General features: G+C 41.1%; 2 protein-coding genes and 6 non-coding genes across 9 annotated transcripts; 7 read left to right on the top strand and 1 right to left on the bottom strand.

The window, feature by feature from the left end:
• Positions 1 to 35: 35 nt before the first annotated feature.
• On the bottom strand, positions 36 to 14,361 carry med22 (mediator complex subunit 22). Of its 2 annotated transcripts, XM_021601907.2 has the most exons (5): positions 14,203 to 14,360; positions 9,489 to 9,636; positions 9,151 to 9,231; positions 8,620 to 8,828; positions 36 to 1,006 (listed from the first exon to the last, which is right to left on the bottom strand). In XM_021601907.2, the coding sequence occupies exons 2-5, from the start codon at positions 9,609 to 9,611 to the stop codon at positions 805 to 807; spliced, it is 615 nt and encodes a 204-aa protein (XP_021457582.1). In that variant the 5' UTR covers positions 9,612 to 9,636; positions 14,203 to 14,360; the 3' UTR covers positions 36 to 804. The 2 variants fall into 2 exon arrangements, with proteins under 2 accessions (XP_021457582.1, XP_021457583.1); XM_021601908.2 differs by lacking the exon at positions 36 to 1,006 and having other exon boundaries at positions 8,324 to 8,828; positions 14,203 to 14,361.
• Positions 14,362 to 15,000: 639 nt separating this feature from the next.
• On the top strand, positions 15,001 to 15,075 carry LOC118964750. The gene has a single exon (XR_005051943.1). It is a non-coding gene; the product is annotated as a small nucleolar RNA SNORD36 (small nucleolar RNA).
• Positions 15,076 to 15,124: 49 nt separating this feature from the next.
• rpl7a (ribosomal protein L7a) lies at positions 15,125 to 19,027 on the top strand (the record flags this gene model as incomplete). Its single annotated transcript, XM_021601906.2, is given in 8 exon segments — positions 15,125 to 15,266; positions 15,482 to 15,631; positions 15,925 to 16,065; positions 16,269 to 16,348; positions 16,601 to 16,731; positions 16,966 to 17,035; positions 18,744 to 18,759; positions 18,762 to 19,027. Coding segments are annotated over 8 exon segments (786 nt in total), but the record flags the coding sequence as incomplete, so codon positions are not given.
• LOC118964755 lies at positions 15,329 to 15,397 on the top strand. Its single transcript, XR_005051948.1, has one exon. It is a non-coding gene; the product is annotated as a small nucleolar RNA SNORD24 (small nucleolar RNA).
• Positions 15,731 to 15,799, top strand: LOC118964756. Its single transcript, XR_005051949.1, has one exon. It is a non-coding gene; the product is annotated as a small nucleolar RNA SNORD24 (small nucleolar RNA).
• Positions 16,123 to 16,194, top strand: LOC118964747. Its single transcript, XR_005051940.1, has one exon. It is a non-coding gene; the product is annotated as a small nucleolar RNA SNORD36 (small nucleolar RNA).
• Positions 16,435 to 16,511, top strand: LOC118964748. The gene has a single exon (XR_005051941.1). It is a non-coding gene; the product is annotated as a small nucleolar RNA SNORD36 (small nucleolar RNA).
• LOC118964749 lies at positions 16,825 to 16,894 on the top strand. Its single transcript, XR_005051942.1, has one exon. It is a non-coding gene; the product is annotated as a small nucleolar RNA SNORD36 (small nucleolar RNA).
• Positions 19,028 to 19,398: the final 371 nt, after the last annotated feature.

The raw sequence follows: 19,398 nt of genomic DNA, 5'->3' as shown, positions 1-19,398 counted from the left end.
CCAGAAATCTTTTTTTTTTAAGATTAGAGACAGGCTTGAGTTTATAATGGTGTTTTATTCACTTGTCAAATTCTTCATGCAATTAAAAGCTTACTAACTGAAATTGCAAAATTACAAAAACAATGCTACAAAAGATATCCAAGAACATAACATCCATACATTTGCATGACATGCAGTCTTATGGTCATACATTTAGACAAATTAACCAAAATAAAGAAATTGGCATCAGTAATGCACCATGTTTCTGCCACTGGGGTAACTGAAATGTCTTTCAAACTAAATCTCAACAAGTGTATGTAATGGGGATATTAGACCGACAGGGCAAAAACAAGTTGTTTGGGCCAGCTAAGTCTTCACACTAGTTGCATTAAGCATTATCTCTAATCTTGTCCAAATTTAACTTGGAAAAAAAAAATTACATACTCTATCCATTTGGTCGGATACCTTGCTACAGAGCTTACAGCATTTATAAACTATCGGAGAAGCAACCTTAGATGGATTACCATTATTGATTAATTAAAGTATGAGTGATATTTGTGCAGTTGGAGTGTAACGTTAGCTTATCAACAGTGTTCATCATACTGATCCCTTGTAATATTAAAGTATACAGAGGAATACCCTTGAAACATTAAAGGTCTTCAGTTTTGCTTGCCCCCCATTTCCACCAGACACACTGACAGTGGAAGACTTGTCATACTGTACATGGATAGACTATGATACATTAACACTAATCTACGTACCACTGAGAATCTGAGTGACAGTGTTGGAGGGAGAGGTCCATTCTACATCTATATGTGGTCTGCTTTAGGGCTTGTCTGCTGCGGCGGTGGTCCCGTGTCCGTTGAGGTGGTGTTTGGGGGTGGTCTCCTGGGAGGCAGGTCCGTCTGTGTCCTCCTCGACCCCCTGGGCTGACCCGGAGGTGGCGCCCCCGTCCGGGGACGCCCAACTGTCCCAACGCCAGTAGGCCTCACACAGGGGCAGGTCGGTACTGTCCCACTGACCGTAGCTTTACCAGAACAAAAACCATAGAGGGGCATAGAATCAGCAAAGCACAGAGAAGAGAGGTGTGTGTCTGACACATCTGGTTGAGTACAGACACACACCTGCATTAAAGAGACAGACACAGGAATGATGCACAGGAAACAGCAGTATGAAATACAAGCTTAAGCTTTAAAAGGATTCCAGAGGAATGTCAGCTAGGTCTAGTGTCTGGTGCTGTGACCATTTCCCTATATAAATGTCTGTAGTCTTTCATTCCTCTTCGTCTTCGCTATTAACAGCTGCAATGCAGTCTCAAAGATGGTAAACTGGATACATTCATTGCTTGTTTTGTTTCCATTTCCAAATGCAACACAATCAATGAAACATGACCTGGAGCAAAGGGTCAATAGGTAGGTAAAAATCTGTCGATGTGCCCTTGAGAAAGGCATGTAACACTAATTGCGTCTGCTAAATGCCTCAAATGTAAACGTAGAGTTGGGTCATCTGTAACTGACTGTTAGATACACTAGTTGTTGGTATTAGGGTTGTTGCGATACAAGTAATGTGATACTCTGAAGTATCATGGGAAGGAATCAAAACAAAACATGACGCGTACTGAATTTCCTGAGGAAAACAGTCCTAATGTCAGAAACCAGCAGCCTGATGTTGTCACCCAGAATCCCATGTTTATTTTCCAAGATAAAGCACACTCTGTCACATACAGTTGGTTTTTGAAGGATCAAGGAGTTTAGTCTGCTTTGTGTTTTCCTTTTTGCCAAGGAAAATCAAGTATCGTAGTATCACAATACTGGTGTCGTGACAACCCTAGTTTGTATCACCTAGCTGTGTAATCTTACCCCCAGAAGTGCATTAGATCCTGATGCAGGGCAAAGAACAGGAAATGCACAGGCAAAGAAAAAGAGGGCATACAACACCTTGCATGCTGAAAAGCAGCATCTAGAGACAGCTAGATTTCTCACAGTTAAATAAATTAGACAGAAAATTACATTGTTTTGTCTCTAGTTTATTTTTCAGTGTTTATAAAGATAAAATACTTGGTCTATGTCAATGATATATATATATATATATATATATATATACACACACACACACTATATGACCAATAGAGGGTGCTGTGTTGAAGCCACCATGCCTCCATCTTGACAGTGTAAAAAATGGAATAGAAATGCATTTATTAATGTCTACATTTGTTTTTGCCACATTTATTCTATTACAGATACCTTAATGCATACTTTTACATTATATTGTGAGCTATTTTTTTCTTTACAAATTATAATTTTGGGAGATTACTAATGTTACTGTCGCCACTACAACAACAAAAACACTTAAATACATGCAATTTTGTTCTTGAAAATTTAATTTAAACACTGTAGAATTCCATTCATTCCTATGGAGGACTGCTCCTACTGGGCAGGGCAAATATGGCCGACCGGTGGCTTCAAAGCCTCTCAATGGTCAATAGATTGCATCAGCAATCCAGGGTTTATATACATCATTGGTCTATGCAGGTGACGGACACAGACTAAATACATATTGCCATAGTTGGTGTGTGTGCAACAGTGCATGCTTTGTGAACACAGTTTGCACGGTTACTGGCTTGGTCAATTGTCAGATACAACACTGGATTCCGTTCAATGCAAAGTTTCTGGAACCCTCATAGAGATTAGATTTGTCTAGCACTTTCCAGTATAAAACCATTCAATAGAAAATAAATAACACAAATGCCTGTGTGTTGGTTAATGGACCTATATGTTCACAATTTATAATTAGGGTTATAAATGCATAATACTTTTGCTTGTAGAAATGATCTTACAGTGATTTTGTAATTAAAACATAGTTTTTTCTTCTTCATTAGATTCCAAGTATTTTGCAATGAAAGCATTTTTAAAACATGTTTTTTCTTACATTTCCCTTCCTGAGCCGTTTGCTCTGAGTTAACACAAATCTTTCAATTACATGATTGAATAGTTTACTAAAGGATCTTATCCACATTTCAGCACACAACTACACCCACTCACCAGTCCACAAATACTGACTGTAAAGCTTAAGAATGTGTTACCTAGATACCTATAAACGGTATACAGTTGAAGTCGGAAGTTTGCATACACCTTAGCCAAATACATTTCAACTTAGTTTTTCACAATTCCTGACATTTAATCCTAGTAAAAAATCCCTATTTTAGGTCAGTTAGGATTAGAGGTCGATCGATTATGATTTTTCAACGCCGAAACCGATTATTGGAGGACCAAAAAAAGCAGAAAACGATTAATCGGCTGATTTTTATTTTTTATTTATTCGTAATAATGACAATTACAACAATACTGAATGGACACTTATTTTAACTAAATATAATACATCAATAAAATCAATTTAGCCTTCAAGTAAATAATGAAACATGTTCAATTTGGTTTAAATAATGCAAAAACAAAGTGTTGGAGAAGAAAGTAAAAGTGCAATATGTGCCATGTAAGAAAGTTAACGTTTAAGTTCCTTGCTCAGAACATGAGAACATATGAAAGCTGGTGGTTCTTTTAACACGAGTCTTCAATATTCCCAGGTAAGAAGTTTTAGGTTGTAGTTATTATAGGACTCTTTCTCTCTATACCATTTGTATTTCATATACCTTTGACTATTGGATGTTTTTATAGGCACTTTAGTATTGCCAGCGTAACAGTATAGCTTCCGTCCCTCTCCTCGCCCCAGGAACACATCGACAACAGTCACCCTCGAAGCATCGTTACCCATCGCTCCACAAAAGCCACGGCCCTTGCAGAGCAAGGGGAACAACTACTTCAAGGTCTCAGAGCGAGTATCGTCACCGATTTAAATGCTATTACCGAGCACCCCGCTAACTAGCTAGCCATTTCACATCCGTTACAACAGCCTAATCTTGGGAGTTAAACAGCACAATGCTTGAAGCACAGCGAAGAACTGCTGGCAAGCGCACGAAAGTGCTGTTTGAATGAATGCTTACGAGCCTGCTGCTGCCTACCACCGCTCAGTCAGACTGCTCTATCAAATATCAAATCATAGACTTAATTATAACATAATATCACACAGAAATACGAGCCGCAGGTCATTAATATGGTCAAATCCGGAAACTATAATAAACTAAACTAACTATAACAAAATGTTTCTTCTTTCAGTGAAATATGGAACCGTTCCGTATTTCATCTAATGGGTGGCATCCACAAGTCTAAATATTCCTGTAACATTGCACAACCTTCCATGTTATGTCATAATTACGTAAAATTCTGGCAAATTAGTTCGCAACGAGCCAGGCGGCCCAAACTGTTGCATATACCCTGACTCTGCGTGCAATGAACGCAAGAGAAATGGCACAATTTCCCTAGTTTAATATTGCCTGCTAACCTGGATTTATTTTAATGAAATATGCAGGTTTAAAAAAAATATACCTCTGTGTATTGATTTTAAGAAAGGCATTGATGTTTATGGTTAGGTACATTCGTGAAATTTCATTAATTTTACCCCCTAATTTTACCCCCTTATCTCCCCAATTTTGTGGTATCCAATTGTTAGTAGTTACTATCTTGTCTCATCGCTACAACCCCCGTACGGGCTCTAGAGAGACAAAGGTCGAAAGCCATGCGCCCCCCGAAACACAACCCAACCAAGCCGAACTGCTTCTTAACACAGCGCGCATCCATCCCGGAAGCCAGCCGCACCAATGTGTCGGAAGAAACACTGTGCACCTGGCGACCTGGTTAGCGAGCACTGCGCCCGGCCCGCCACAGCTAGTGCACGATGAGACTAGGATATCCCTACTGGCCAAACCCTCCCTAACCCGGACGACGCTAGGTCAATTGTGCGTCGCCCCATGGACCTCCCAGTCGCAAATGCGCTTTTGTTAAATCATCCCCCATTTGGCGAAGTTGGCTGTCTTTGTTAGGAAGAAATGGTCTTCACACAGTTCGCAACGAGCCAGGCGGCCCAAACTGCTGCATATACCCTGACTCTGTTGCACAGAACCCAAGATAAGTGACACAATTTCCCTAGTTAAAATAAATTCATGTTAACAGGCAATATTAACTAAATATGCAGGTTTAAAAATATATACTTGTGTATTGATTTAAGAAAGGCGTTGATGTTTATGGTTAGGTACACATTGGTGCAACGACAGTGCTTTTTTCACGAATGCACTTGTTAAATCACCCGTTTGGCGAAGTAGGCTATGATTTAATGATAAATTAACAGGCACCGCATCGATTATATGCAACGCAGGACAAGCTAGATAAACTAGTAATATCATCAACCTGTGTAGTGATACATTTAATGATATCTAGCACCTTACCTTGGCTCCTTGCTGCACTCGCATAACAGGTAGTCAGCCTGCCACGCAGTCTCCTCGTGTAGTGCAATGTAATCGGCCATGATCAGTGTCCAAAAATGCAGATTACCGATTGTTATGAAAACTTGAAATTCTGCCATTCCGATTAATCGGTCGACCTCTAGTTAGGATCACCACTTTATTTTAAGAATGTGAATTTCAGAATAATAGAGAGAATCATTTCTTTCAGCTTTTGTTTCTTTCATCACATTCCCAGTGGGTCAGAAGTTTACATACACTCAATTAGTATTTGGTAGCATTGCCTTTAAATTGCTTAACTTAGGTGAACGTTTTGGGTAGCCTTCCACAAGCTTCCCACAATAAGTTGGGTGAATTTTGGCCCATTACTCCTGACAGAACTGTTGTAACTGAGTAGGTTTGTAGGCATCCTTGCCTTTTCAGTTCTACCCACAAATGTTCTATAGGATTGAGGTCAGGGCTTTGTGATGGCCACTCCAATACCTTGACTTTGTTGTCCTTAAGACATTTTCCCACAACTTTGGAAGTATGCGTGGGGTCAATGTCCATTTGGAATACCCATTTGCAACCAAGCTTTAACTTCGTGACTGATGTCTTGAGATGTTGCTTCAAAATATCCACACAATTTTCCTCCCTCATGATGCCATCTATTTTGTGAAGTGCACCAGTGCCTCCACAACATGATGCTGCCACCCCTGTGCTTCACGGTTGGGATGGTGTTCTTCGGCTTGCAAGCCTCCCCCTTTTTCCTCCAGACATAACGATGGTCATTATGGCCAAACAGTTCTATTTTTGTTTCATCAGACAAGAGGACATTTCTCCAAAAAGTACAATCTTTGTCCCCATGTGCAGTTGCAAACCGTAGTGTGGCTTTTTTATGGCGGTTTTGGAGCAGTGGTTTCTTCCTTGCTGAGTGGCCTTTCAGGTTATGTCGATATAGGACTCATTTTACTGTGGATATAAATACTTTTGTACCGGTTTCCTCCAGCATCTTCACAAGGTCCTTTTCTGTTGTTATGGGATTGATTTGCACATTTCGCAACAAAGTACGTTTATCTTTAGGAGACAGAACTCGTCTCCTTCCTGAGCGGTATGACGGCTGCGTGGTCCCATGGTGTTTATACTTGTGTGCTATTGTTTGTACAGATGAACATGGTACCTTCAGGCGTTTGGAAATTGCTCCCAAGGATGAACCAGACTTGTGGAGGTCTACCATTTTCTTTCTGAGGTCTTGGCTGATTTCTTTTGATTTTCCCATGATGTCAAGCAAAGAGGCACTGAGTTTGAAGGTAGGCCTTGAAATACATCCACAGGTACACCTCCAATTGACTCAAATTATGTCAATTTTCTGGAATTTTCCAATCTGTTTAAAGGCACAGTCAACTTAGCGTAGGTAAACCTCTGACCCACTGGAATTTTGATACAGTGAATTATAAGTGAAATAATCTGTCTGTAAACAATTGTTGGAAAAATTGCTTGTGTCATGCACGAAGTAGATGTCCTAACCAACTTGCCAAAACTATAGTTTGTCAACAAGAAAGTGGTTGTGGAGTGGTTGAAAAATGAGTTTTAATGACTTCAATCTAAGTGTATGTAAACTTCCGACTTCAACTGTATGTTCTCTCAGTCATCAGCCTATTACAAACAACCGAGGAAGAATATAGCAACTAGATACACTACATGACCAACAGTAAGTGGACACCTGCTCGTTGAACATCTCATTCCAAAATCATGGGCCTTAATATGGAGTTGGTCCACCCTTTGCTGCTATAACAGCTTCCACTCTTCTGGGAGGTTTTCCACTAGATGTTGGAACATTGCTGCGGGGACTTGCTTCCATTCAGCCACAAGAGCATTACTGAAGTCGGGCACTGATGTTGGGTGATTAGGCCTGACTTGCAGTCAGCGTTCCAATTCATCACAAAGGGGTTCGATTGGGTTGAGGTCAGGGCTTTGTGCAGGCCAGTCAAGTTCTTCCACACCGATCTCAAGAAACCATTTCTGTATGGACCTCGCTTTGTGCATGGGTGCTTTGAGATGCTGAAACAGGAAAGGGCCTTCCCCAAACTGTTACTACAAAGTTGGAAGCACAGAATTGTCTAGAATGTCATTATATGCTGTAGCATTGAGATTTCCCTCCACTGGAACTAAGGGGCCTAGCCCAAACCATGAAAAACAGCCCCAGACAAGTATTCCTCCTCAACCAAACTTTACAGTTGGCACTATGCATTCGGGCATGTAGCGTTCTCCTGTCATCCACCAAACCCAGATTCATTCATCGGACTGACAAATGGTCAAGCGTGATTCATCACTCCAGAGAACGCATTTCCAATGCTCCAGACTCCAATGGCGGCAAACTTTACAGCACTCCTGCCGACGCTTGGCATCGCGCATGGTGATCTTAGGCTTGTGTGCGGCTGCTCGGCCATGGAAACCTATTTCATGAAGCTCTCGACGAAGAGTTATTGTGCTGACGTTGCTTCCAGAGGCAGTTTGGAACTCGGTAGTGAGTGTTGCAAACGAGGACAGACGCTCTACGCACTTCATCATTCTGTGGTCCCGTTCTGTGAGCATGTGTGGCTACCACTTCGCGGCTGAGCCGTTGTTGATCCTAGACGTTTCCACTTCACAATAACAGCACTTACAGTTGACAGGGAGCAGCTCTAACAGGGCAGAAATGTAATGAACTAACATGTTGGAAAGTTGGAATCCTATGGCGGTGCCATGTTGAAAGTCACTGAGCTCGAGTAAGGCCATTCTACTGCCAATGTTTGTCTATGGAGATTGCATGGCTGTGTGCTCAATGTTATAAACCTGTCAGCAACAGGTGAGGCTGAAATAGCAGAAACCACAAATTTGAAGGGGTGTCCACATACTTTTGTATATATAGTGTACACTAGGACCACACTTATGATTGGGTATAACATTTACCATGTTGAGACCTACAATCTTTCATGCATGAGGATATAAAAAAAAACTTCCAGAGGCATTACAAACAAGGCACATAATTTAATTTTCAACCAAATGAGATTAGATTCATCATGGTGAATGTACTGCAAAATAACTTTGCCCATAGATCAACCATCTATTTTGCTGTTAAAACCAGCATTTGGATATTCTATTGAAGTTGACGCAATACACAGAGACACTAAAGGACTAATGGCGATGACTGAGGTGGTGGGGTAAGATAAACCCTTCATAAGGCACGACAGTGAGGGGGAATAGGGGCTATAAGTCAAGATAGAGTGGATCAACCGAACCTTGACTGTGCAGTATGAGCCTACTTGTACCTGGAGGAGTAATATTCTTCCTCTAGCTCGTACAGGTCGATGGCGATCTCGTCACGGAGCGAGGTGAGCTTCTTGTCGCACTCCTCCTGCAGCGAGCGCAGCTGCTGGTTCTGCAGGCTGATGGCCTCGTTGACCGAAGGGAAGTCGTTGAGGATCAGGAACTGTTTCAGGTCCGACACTAGCTTCATCAGGGACTCGCCCGCACGCACCTTCAGACACAACAACAAACCACTGGGATTATCACTGGTGCTTTTGCCTTGTAACATGCACTCAATACAGGGTCATGTTCATTATGCAACAAATGTGGAAGAAACAGACTGAAACAGGGTGGGACTACCTGAAATTGTTCAATAAGAAACGCTCATTTGAGTTTTCTGTTCCAAAATGTTTTCAAATGTTTTCCATTGCAGGCCCAAATGAACATGACCCAGGGTTGAATTCCAACTCAACCATTAAGTTCCCTAAGCAAGGGGTTTAAAGTTGAAGGAAAGCTCTCCTAGTCTCGAGGGAGTCTTGCTGGCATGTACTTACAATGTTGGCTGCTCTGACGTGCATCTCATAGTGGTCCTGCTCAGCCTGAGTAGCCCGAGAGACCTGTGTCTCGTCCTCTACCTGGAGCAAAACAACACAACACATTTTGGTTGAACAGAAGAGATAGAATGACTTTATGGGTTAAACCGTCATTCTTTCAGTAAAAAAAAACATTAGGAAAAAACTCCTTTGTCTGTTTCTCTCTTTCGCTCACATAGACAAACACACACTGTCTCACACACTCAAATGTGATCGCATGATCACACACACACACACACACACACACACACACACACACACACACACACACACACACAATACCGTAACGTTACAGCTACCTTTGCGGTTTTTATGATTTCCGTGAGGTTATCTAGAATGGACCTGATATCATCCTTCAGTCTTTTGTTGTAGTTCTGAAGAAGACTCTCCTTGCTTTGAGGGAGCGCTCTTTGATTGGCCATCGTATTCAGGAATGTAAACAAACCCCTAAAAGCAAATAAAGGAGATACATAACATTCAAAATACCCCCACGTTATACTGTAGTTAGCCAGCAAAATAAAACGGCATGGCATTGCTAGCGCGCATCATCAAATGCAATGTCTTGACTTCTTCGTCTTCTTTGGGATTGGGTTGGCGGATCACATTCCAACTTTTAGGTGCATACACTGCCACCTATTGTACGAGGATAGTCACAACCTACCTACGTTAAATTATGGCAATACAAAATTGTGGGAGATTAAAATGACCCTGACAACTATTAGCCCCTCAAAAAAACACTACCTAATTCCACTATTTAACCCTATTTTACCCTTCTCCAGGCCAATGGTCTGGGAGGACAGAACACTATCACTCAATATCCCCTGCAACTCTTCTGCAGTAAAATCTCGCAATCAAATCAAGATGTATTGGTCACATACATATATTTAGCAGAAGTTATTGCGGGTGTAGCGACATGCCTGTATTCCTAGATCCAACAGTCCCAAGTACTTCTCTGCAGCTGTTTTCTGTGACTTACGTTCCATTTCTGCAGTACAGTTGACAACCATGGCTATGAATATTAAAAAACCCACCTTACGAAGCACATTTTATTCCCATAACGCTTTATTGGTCTCTGCCTACTCACAGGAATCTTCTCAGAATCCCTCACCCTGTACCCATCTTCCTCTACCACTCTCTTCATTGCTTCAGCATACAACACTTTCTGTACTGCTCTAACCCTGGCAACCTCAACATGCCTTTCTCTCACAGGACACCTCCAATCTCCAGCGCCATAAGCCAATGTCTTGACTTTTTACACTTGACAGTGGCGTCGCATTCATGAATGCCAGAAGAAGCCCCAAAAAATAAAAAAATAAAAAATACAATTATTTGTCTTTTGTCTCTCTGTGTTTCATAATTTTCCTTCAATTCGCAAGAGGCTGAATGTACTGTATCTCACCGGAGAAAGCAAAACAGTGCCCCTGTCTGGCCAGTAGCATTCAATGCAAGGGAAGCCAGCGAGCATTTGGTTAATAAAAAAAAGACAAAATAATAGCCAATCAGCATTGACCTAAACTGAGTGCGCTCAACTGTGAATAGTCCTGGTGCACCAAAATAAAGGGTCAAGGGAAGCCAGTTTGTATTTCACATCACTGCTGTCAATTCGCGTCTACTAGCTGTGTTTTTGTCTTCCAGTGGCTAGCTAGCTAGAATGGTCCCTTTCCTATATTAGGCATGGGTGGAGATGGGGATTTGATTCTGATCCAACCATTAATTCAAAAGTTATAGTAATATGGTATTCATAACACAAACACTAATTTTATCTTTGTATGGTGTGGTAATATTTAGCTGTTTTATGGGATAACTCGGATTAGAGGTCGACCGATTAATCGGAATGGCCGATTAATTAGGGCCGATTTCAAGTTTTCATAACAATCAGAAATCTGTATTTTTGGGCTCCGATTTGGCTGTTTTTTTTACACCTTAATTTAATATTTTTTTTAACCAGGCAAGTTAGTTAAGAACACATTCTTACTTTCAATGACGGCCTAGGAACGGTGGGTTAACTGCCTTGTTCAGGGGCAGAACGACAGATTTTGACCTTGTCAGCTCGGGGATTCAATCTTGCAACCTTACAGTTAACTAGTCCAACGCTCTAACCACCTGCCTCTCATTGCACTCCACGAGGAGCCTGCCTGTTACGCGAATGCAGTAAGCCAAGGTAAGTTGCTAGCTAGCATTAAACTTATCTTATAAAAAACAATCAATCAATCCATCATAACCACTAGTTAACTACACATGGTTGATGATATTACTAGTTTATCTAGCGTATCCTGCGTTGCATTTAATCTATGTGGTGCGTATTCGTGAAAAAGGACTGTCCTTGCTCCAATGTGTACCTAACCATAAACATCAATGCCTTTCTTAAAATCAATACACAGAAGTTTATATTTTTAAACCTGCATATTTAGCTAAAAGAAATCCGGGTTAGCAGGCAATATTAACCAGGTGAAATTGTGGCACTTCTCTTGCATTCATTGCACACAGAGTCAGTGAATATGCAACAGTTTCGGCCGCATAATTTGCCAGAATTTTACGTAATTATGACATAACATTGAAGGTTGTGCAATGTAACAGGAATATTTAGACTTATGGATGTCACCCGTTAGATAAAATACGTAACGGTTCCGTATTTCACTGAAAGAATAAACATCTTGTTTTTGAGATGATAGTTTCCGGATTCGACCATATTAATGACCTACGGCTCGTATTTCTGTGTGTTATTATGTTATAATTAAGTCTATGATTTGATAGAGCAGTCTGACTGAGCGATGGTAGGCACCAGCAGGCTCGTAAGCATTCATTCAAACAGCACTTTCGTGCGTTTTGCCAGCAGTTCTTCGCAATGCTTCAAGCATTGCGCTGATTATGACTTCAAGCTTATCAACTCCCGAGATTAGGCTGGTTAACCGATGTGAAATGGCTAGCTAGTTAGAGGGGTGCGCGCTAATAGCGTTTCAAACGTCACTCGCTCTGAGAATTGGAGTGGTTGTTCCCCTTGCTCTGCATGGGTAACACTGCTTCGAGGGTGGCTGTTGTCAATGTGTTCCTGGTTCGAGCCCAAGTAGGAGCGAGGAGAGGGACGGAAGCTATACTGTTACACTGGCAATACTAAAGTGCCTATAAGAACATCCAATAGTCAAAGGTTAATGAAATACAAATGGTATAGAGAGAAATAGTCCTATAATTCCTATATTAACTACAACCTAAAACTTCTCATGTTAAAAGGAACCACCAGCTTTCATATGTTCTCATGTTCTGAGCAAGGAACTAAAATGTTAGCTTTCTTACATGGCACATGTTGCACTTTTACTTTCTTCTCCAACACTTTGCTTTTGCATTATTTAAACCAAATTGAACATGTTTCATTATTTATTTGAGGCTAAATTGATTTTATTGATGTATTATATTAAGTTAAAATAAGTGTGCATTCAGTATTGTTTGTAATTGTCATTTTTACAAATACATTTTTTTTAAATTGGCCAATTAATCGGTATCTGGCTTTTTTTGGTCCTCCAATAATCGGTAACGTAAACTCACCCCATTCCATACAAATGTGCGCAACCGCAAAATTCAAACGAGGCTACAAAGAAAACGAATGGGACTGTAATGACTGTGTTGACGTCAAAATCGGGGGTGTGAACTAGGTTTCTATTCAAGCGTTGATCGACATGGTAATAGTATTGGAGAAAAGTTGAAAAAACTGACCCTCCGTGACATCTTGACGTGTCATGTCGTAACATACAGCACGCATAAAGCAACTATTTCTGTCTTACAATCTCTCTCCACCAGGTGTAGCACTTCTATCATACTTTAAAAACAAGAAATGGACAGTGGCGGGGTAAGGGGGGATACATAGTAATTTTTTTTGTCATCATTGCATGCGATCATCATTCTCAAAGCCGCTGTTTACTTCTAAGATCACTTTAGCACCGCCCTAAAAACCTGATTCAAATTCAACACAAACCTTCAAATAGGTATGTAATGACACATTATATAAACTCTTTATAGTGTTTTATTTACATTTTAGAGGCGATAAGGTGATACGTTGGACAGATCGAGTGAAAAAAAGCAATTTTCCCACACAACATCTCTCCTTCTCACTATCACGCATTAGTTTCGCTTCCCCACCCGCCATTTTTAAAAAGACCAGACGGGCTCATTGCCTGCTTGAATTATGCAGAAACGGGCAGCGTTTAGGTCATGTAATTGATTATGTTGGAAATGGGATAAATTGTGCTTTACAATGGTATTGACATTACAGTTGATCTGGAAGTATTACTTTTTGGGGCGCTAGAATAAGGGCAATTGTACGGACCAAGGTTTACGTTTACGAGTTTACGTTATCGGCGTTGAAAAATCATAATCGGTCGACCTCTAACTCGGATAACTCATTGTTGTGTTCCTGGCCTGAGAGGATAAAAGGCTAATGTTAAGTAGCTAACGTTTCACATGAAAGTAAGTCAGGCAAGCGAGCTAACATTTTAGCCAGGTAGCCTAAGATAACCAAAAATAAATGCCTGTACTGTATGACAGCGTGATAGACAGTTTCGCCAACATGAAAGAGCGGCGGATGACATAAGCTTCCTCTCTCTACAAGTAGGGTGAGTCAACACGTTTTTTCTACTTGCACGAATGCGTTTGTAACATGCAATATGCTTTGTGGACTTCACCGGACAGAGGTTGCGCTCCAGTTTTGTGAGAAAGGTGTGGTTGAATTTATTCTGCCACTGTGTCTTCTTATTGTCTCGGCCTTTAGACCTGTATATCACGGGTGCAAGGCATATTAACTAACACAATTTTTTAGAGCAAACAACGCAATTATCACAACGCTTAGGTTGTAATAAGGTTTTTTTTCTGGATTCGCCAGTGATTTTACCCACGCACCCACCGCTACTGCTACTTGTAGAAATGAAGAGAAATCGATGAACTCAACCACAAATCGTCAATACTGAGGTCATCTATTTGTGCATGGTATATACAGTTCTATATCAATTATAAAACATCACGTACCTCCTAATACATTGTTGAAACTATTATTTATGAAAATAGAAAGGTGCACATCCCGTTCAAAATCACCACTGCCGTCGATTGTTTATGACGTCACATAAATGTCTCGCGGTACTTAAATTACCCACAATCCATGGATCTTCCTTTCTGTCTGATCCAACATGGTGAGTGTACGGGTATTTTATTTCGGGGGGAAATCTAGATGTTTTCATCCCTCGTCATCTTCTTTGTAAAGCTATGATATCTGATAAACGTTATAGTAATATGGTATACATAACACAATAACCAATTTTATCTTTGTATGGTGTGGTAATATTTAGCTTTTTTTCGGAGAACTCATGAATTGGCAGTGATATTGCCGGTGACGTTATCCACACGGGACCTCCTAGTACAGCATTTTAATTAATGTATTCGGAGTCCGACAGTGCGGCTGAAATGTAGTGTATGCACGTATAAATCGCGTCACACTTGTGGCGGGTAGTGTACAAGATTAGATGGACAACCAAGTAGTAGGCCTAACCTCGCTTCAGCCCGTTTTGCTAACTACGGTGCCTGCCCTCTTGCAGTCAATTCGCATAGACAAGGGGATACTGGCCTTGTGTAACGTTACATACAATTGTCAAATGCCTGTTTGGATAGTTAACGAGGAATGTAAGCTAGTTGTTTGGTTGGTTTACTTAGCCGGCTAGGTATCCATAACTAACCTTACCTCGCAGTAAAGTTTGTTGGTTAACCAACTTACATGTCACGACGTGTAGCTTCCTTCGTTATAACCACGGAACAGTCTTTATTTTCTGGCTTTTGCTGTGATGCTTTGAATTTCTTCAACTGAATACACAAACAACTGAATACACAAACGTTTTAACCCTGAGCTAAAGCCACACTATTGTTTAAATGTCTTTGACCAAACTGTCATGTATGCTGACCAGTCTACTTTTTTAAACAGCCTAAAGGCAAGAAGTCTAAGGGGAAGAAGGTGGCACCAGCCCCTTCTGTGGCCAAAAAGCATGAGGCCAAGAAAGTGGTCAACCCCCTGTTCGAGAAGAGGCCAAAGAACTATGGCATTGGTGCGTAAAGTGAACCTTTTGGGATTTGTATTTGATTTCTAGTAACTGTTCTGTCTTGCCTGTGCAGATGATGTAAAGAATATTTGCTATCTTAACAACAATGCAGACAACCCACCAAGATCGCTGATGCACTTGTTCCATGACTATAGTGGCTTTTGACTTTTCTGATTACGCAGTACTGATTGGATGCACTAATCTCCCATGTTTGTTCATAGGTCAGGACATCCAGCCAAAGCGTGATTTGACACGCTTTGTGAAATGGCCCCGTTACATCCGCCTGCAGAGGCAGCGCTCCATCCTGTACAAGCGTCTGAAGGTCCCCCCAGCGATCAACCAGTTCACCCAGGCACTAGACCGCCAGACTGGTAGTTCTCAGTGCATGCGTTTATCAATTTTGCTGTTGATACATGTATTGTTTGGGTAATTTTTTCTGGGTCTTGAATTATTTATTTTGTGAGGTATTTTGCAGATGATGTGAATAATATTTGCTATCTGAACAGCAATGTTGACATCCCACCAAGATCACTGATGCACCTTACTTAGAAGACCCTAAAATGATCCTTGTGGATCTCTAACTTCAGACATTTTGAGTCGCAGGTCATGTTTTTTGCTATGTCCCAGAGACAGTTAATGTACTGGTTTTCTATTTCCCTCACAGCCACACAGCTGTTCAAGCTGGCCCACAAGTACAGGCCGGAGACCAAGCAGGAGAAGAAGCAGCGGCTGCTGGCCCGCGCTGAACAGAAGGCCGCTGGAAAGGGAGACACCCCAACAAAGAGGCCACCTGTTCTCCGTGCAGGTGAGGCAGAGATTAAGGTCTTTTTAAAGAAAATAAATTATACATACTTTGGCCTTGATGCAATGATGCTTGAATTTCTTCACCTGAAACAATCATGTAGTTTTATTGAGCTTTTTAACCCTGAGCATAAGCCATGAATTGTTTGACTATTTCAACAACTCTGTTGAATGTGGGTTTGATATCCATGTTGAATTCTCCCATAGGTGTGAACACTGTCACCACTCTGGTGGAAAGCAAGAAGGCCCAGCTGGTGGTCATTGCCCACGATGTGGACCCTATTGAGGTAAGACAACTGAAATTGTAGGCTTGTTTCTTGCTGTATGGGTTCGCTTTGGCAGGCTGTTATTACTCGTGGGCATATGTGGTCATTTGCAATGATGCTTGAATTTCTTCACCTGAATCCTCTATGTGGATCAAAACATACGAGCTTTTTCATTCTGAGCTAAGACCGCTGCCCTGTATTGTAGTTGAGAAGGCACAGCCAGAAATGTGTTGTCCATAGATATTGATATCATTTTTCTTGTCTCCTCTGTAGCTGGTGGTCTTCCTGCCTGCTCTGTGTCGCAAGATGGGCGTCCCTTACTGCATTGTCAAGGGCAAGGCCAGGCTGGGAAGACTGGTGCACAGAAAGACCTGTACCTCAGTTGCCTTCACACAGACAAACCCGTGAGTAACAAGTGGCAAAGCCAAACATTGATGCACTGAGGCTTACCTCTAGTAAGTTGTGCTTGTGCTCTTTTTAAATCTATGAAATCCTTTTGGCGATGATGTATGAATTTCTTCAACTGAACAACCGTGTGGCTTTATGAGCTTTTTAACCCTGAGCCAAAGGTTTACGTGCAGTTCACCTGGATGTCAATTGTACTTTGGCGATGCACTGACATGTTCCTACTTTTTCAGTGAAGACAAAGGTTCCCTTGCCAAGCTGGTGGAAGCCATCAAGACCAACTACAATGACCGATATGAGGAGGTGAGTGGCCAGTCTGATCAGCTACCGTTTTGTCAATATTGACTAGTAGTCAAGCCACAATGTTTCTGGGTCCTGAAGATGGATGCATTTTCTTGTGGGTTCATTTTTGGCTTTTGCAGATGGGGATGAATATTTGCTATCTTAACAGCAATGCTGACACCCACCAAGAATACTGATGCAATTAGCTTAACCTTTCTATCGCAGGGGTTCCACTAGCGGAACACCGACAACATTCCGCTGAAAAGGCAGTGTGCGAAATTCAAAAATATTTTTGGGAAATATCTAACGTTCACACATTAACAAGTCCGATACAGCAAATGAAAGATAAACAAGATGTTTATCTACCCATTGTGTCCGATTTAAAAATTAAAATAAATGCTTTACAGCTAAAGCACAACATGATTATGTTAGATCATCAAGTTGAAGAAACACACAGCCATTTTTCCAGCCAAAGATGGGAGTCACAAAAAGCAGAAATATAGATAAAATTAATCACTAACCTTTGATCTTCATCAGATGACACTCATAGGACATCGTGTTACACAATACATGTATGTTTTGTTCGATAATGTGCATATTTATATCCAAAAATCTGTTTATTGGCGCCTTACGTGCAGTAATGTTTTGATTCCAAAACATCTGGTGTTTTGCAGAAATACTAAAAATACACATTGATAAAAGATACAGCTGTTATTCACAGAATTAAAGATGGACTTCTCCTTAATGCAAACGCTGTGTTAGCTTTCAAAAAACTTCACGGAAAAAGCATCAGCTGAGAACGGTGCTCAGAACCCAAAACAGCCAGCAGAATAGTCGCCATTTTGGAATCAAAAGTTAGAAACAACGCCATAAATATTCACTTACCTTTGATCTTCATCAGAAGGCACTCCCAGGAATCCCAGGTCGACAATAAATGACTGCTTTGTTCCATAAAGTTCCATTTATGTCCAAATAGCCACTTGTTGTTAGCGTGTTCAGCCCCGTAATCCATCTTCATGAGGCGAGAGCATTTCATCCAGGCAAAAACTCTAAAAGCTCCGTTACAGTCCTTTAGAAACATGTCAAACAATGTATGGAATCAGTCATTAGGATGTTTAACATAAAACATCAATAATGTTCCAACCGGAGAATTCCTTTGTCTTCAGATAAAGCACTGGAACGCGAGGTAACTCTGTCGGGAGCTCGCGTCATGAGACAGAGGCACTATGCCAGACCACTGACTCAAACAGGTCTCATGAGCCCCTTCTTTATGGTAGAATCCTCACTCAAGTTTCAAAAGACCGTTGACATCTAGTGGAAGTGCAACCTCATCCATACCTCAATGTGTACTTGGTAAGCCAAGCTTTGAAAAACTACAAACCTCAATGTCCCACTTCCTGGTTGATTTCTTCTCAGGTTTTCGCCTGCCATATGAGTTCTGTTATACCCAGTCATCATTCAAACAGTTTTACAAACTTCAGTGTTTTCTATCCAATAATAATAATAATAATATGCAAATATTAGCATCTGGGACAGAGCAGGAGGAAGTTCACTCTGGGCACGCTATTCATCCAAAAGTGAAAATGTTGCCCCCTATCCCCAAAAAAAACATTTAACTTGAGGGGGATCTAGCTTAAAGCACATGAGTCACCACTTTGTCTCCCTGGACTGACTTAATTAAACCTGGTTCCCACTGAATTAACTCATGACAATGTGCTTCCTCTTCTAGATCCGTCGTCACTGGGGAGGTGGTATCATGGGTCCGAAGTCCACAGCCCGTATTGCCAAGCTGGAGAAGGCTAAGGCCAAGGAACTGGCCACCAAGCTCGGATAAACTGTTTGATATCAAAATAAATGTCTCAAGAAATATGCTCTTGTTTTTTGTCCAATGAGAACCCCTATGTTATGCATGTTAGCCTTAAATGGATTTTGTGCTGATCACATGAGTTTCAAATGTCAACGGTAGTGGCACATTTTGTGTATTGAATCTATAAAATAAATGATCATACACCATTGGTGCCAATCATGTTTAACATATTGGTATGATTTCTGATGCCGGGAGAATTACCTGGACAAAGTGGGACTACTGGTGCTCCTGTGTATTACACTTGCTGACCTAAGTGGCATTACCCATTACCCAGCAGAAACACTGGTGTGCTTTACTTGAAATAGCACAGCTCAGGCCTGAACATGTTTAAACCGCCCAATCATAACATGACAACTGGATGCAGTTCACTATTTTATTAGGATACTTCATATGCACAACAATCCTACTTACACATGCAATTTCATTGATTTGAGTTGGACATCAAATTCATTAGGCCAATTATCAATTCCACATGACTAGGAATGCAGGTATGCATAGACAACAAAAATGGGCCTCG

The sequence above is a fragment of the Oncorhynchus mykiss genome, chromosome 5, assembly GCF_013265735.2.
Source record: "Oncorhynchus mykiss isolate Arlee chromosome 5, USDA_OmykA_1.1, whole genome shotgun sequence".
Classification (NCBI taxonomy): Eukaryota; Metazoa; Chordata; class Actinopteri; order Salmoniformes; family Salmonidae; genus Oncorhynchus; species Oncorhynchus mykiss.
This window is presented reverse-complemented; position numbering and strand designations above follow the sequence as displayed.

Coding starts and splice junctions, on each gene's coding strand:
- med22 (XM_021601907.2), bottom strand. CDS start 9,611: ATGGCCAATCAAAGAGCGCTCCCTCAAAGCAAGGAGAGTCTTCTTCAG. Junction 9,232..9,488: donor AAATCATAAAAACCGCAAAG/GTAGCTGTAACG, acceptor GTTTTGCTCCAG/GTAGAGGACGAGACACAGGT. Junction 1,007..8,619: donor GAAGAATATTACTCCTCCAG/GTACAAGTAGGC, acceptor GTTCTGGTAAAG/CTACGGTCAGTGGGACAGTA.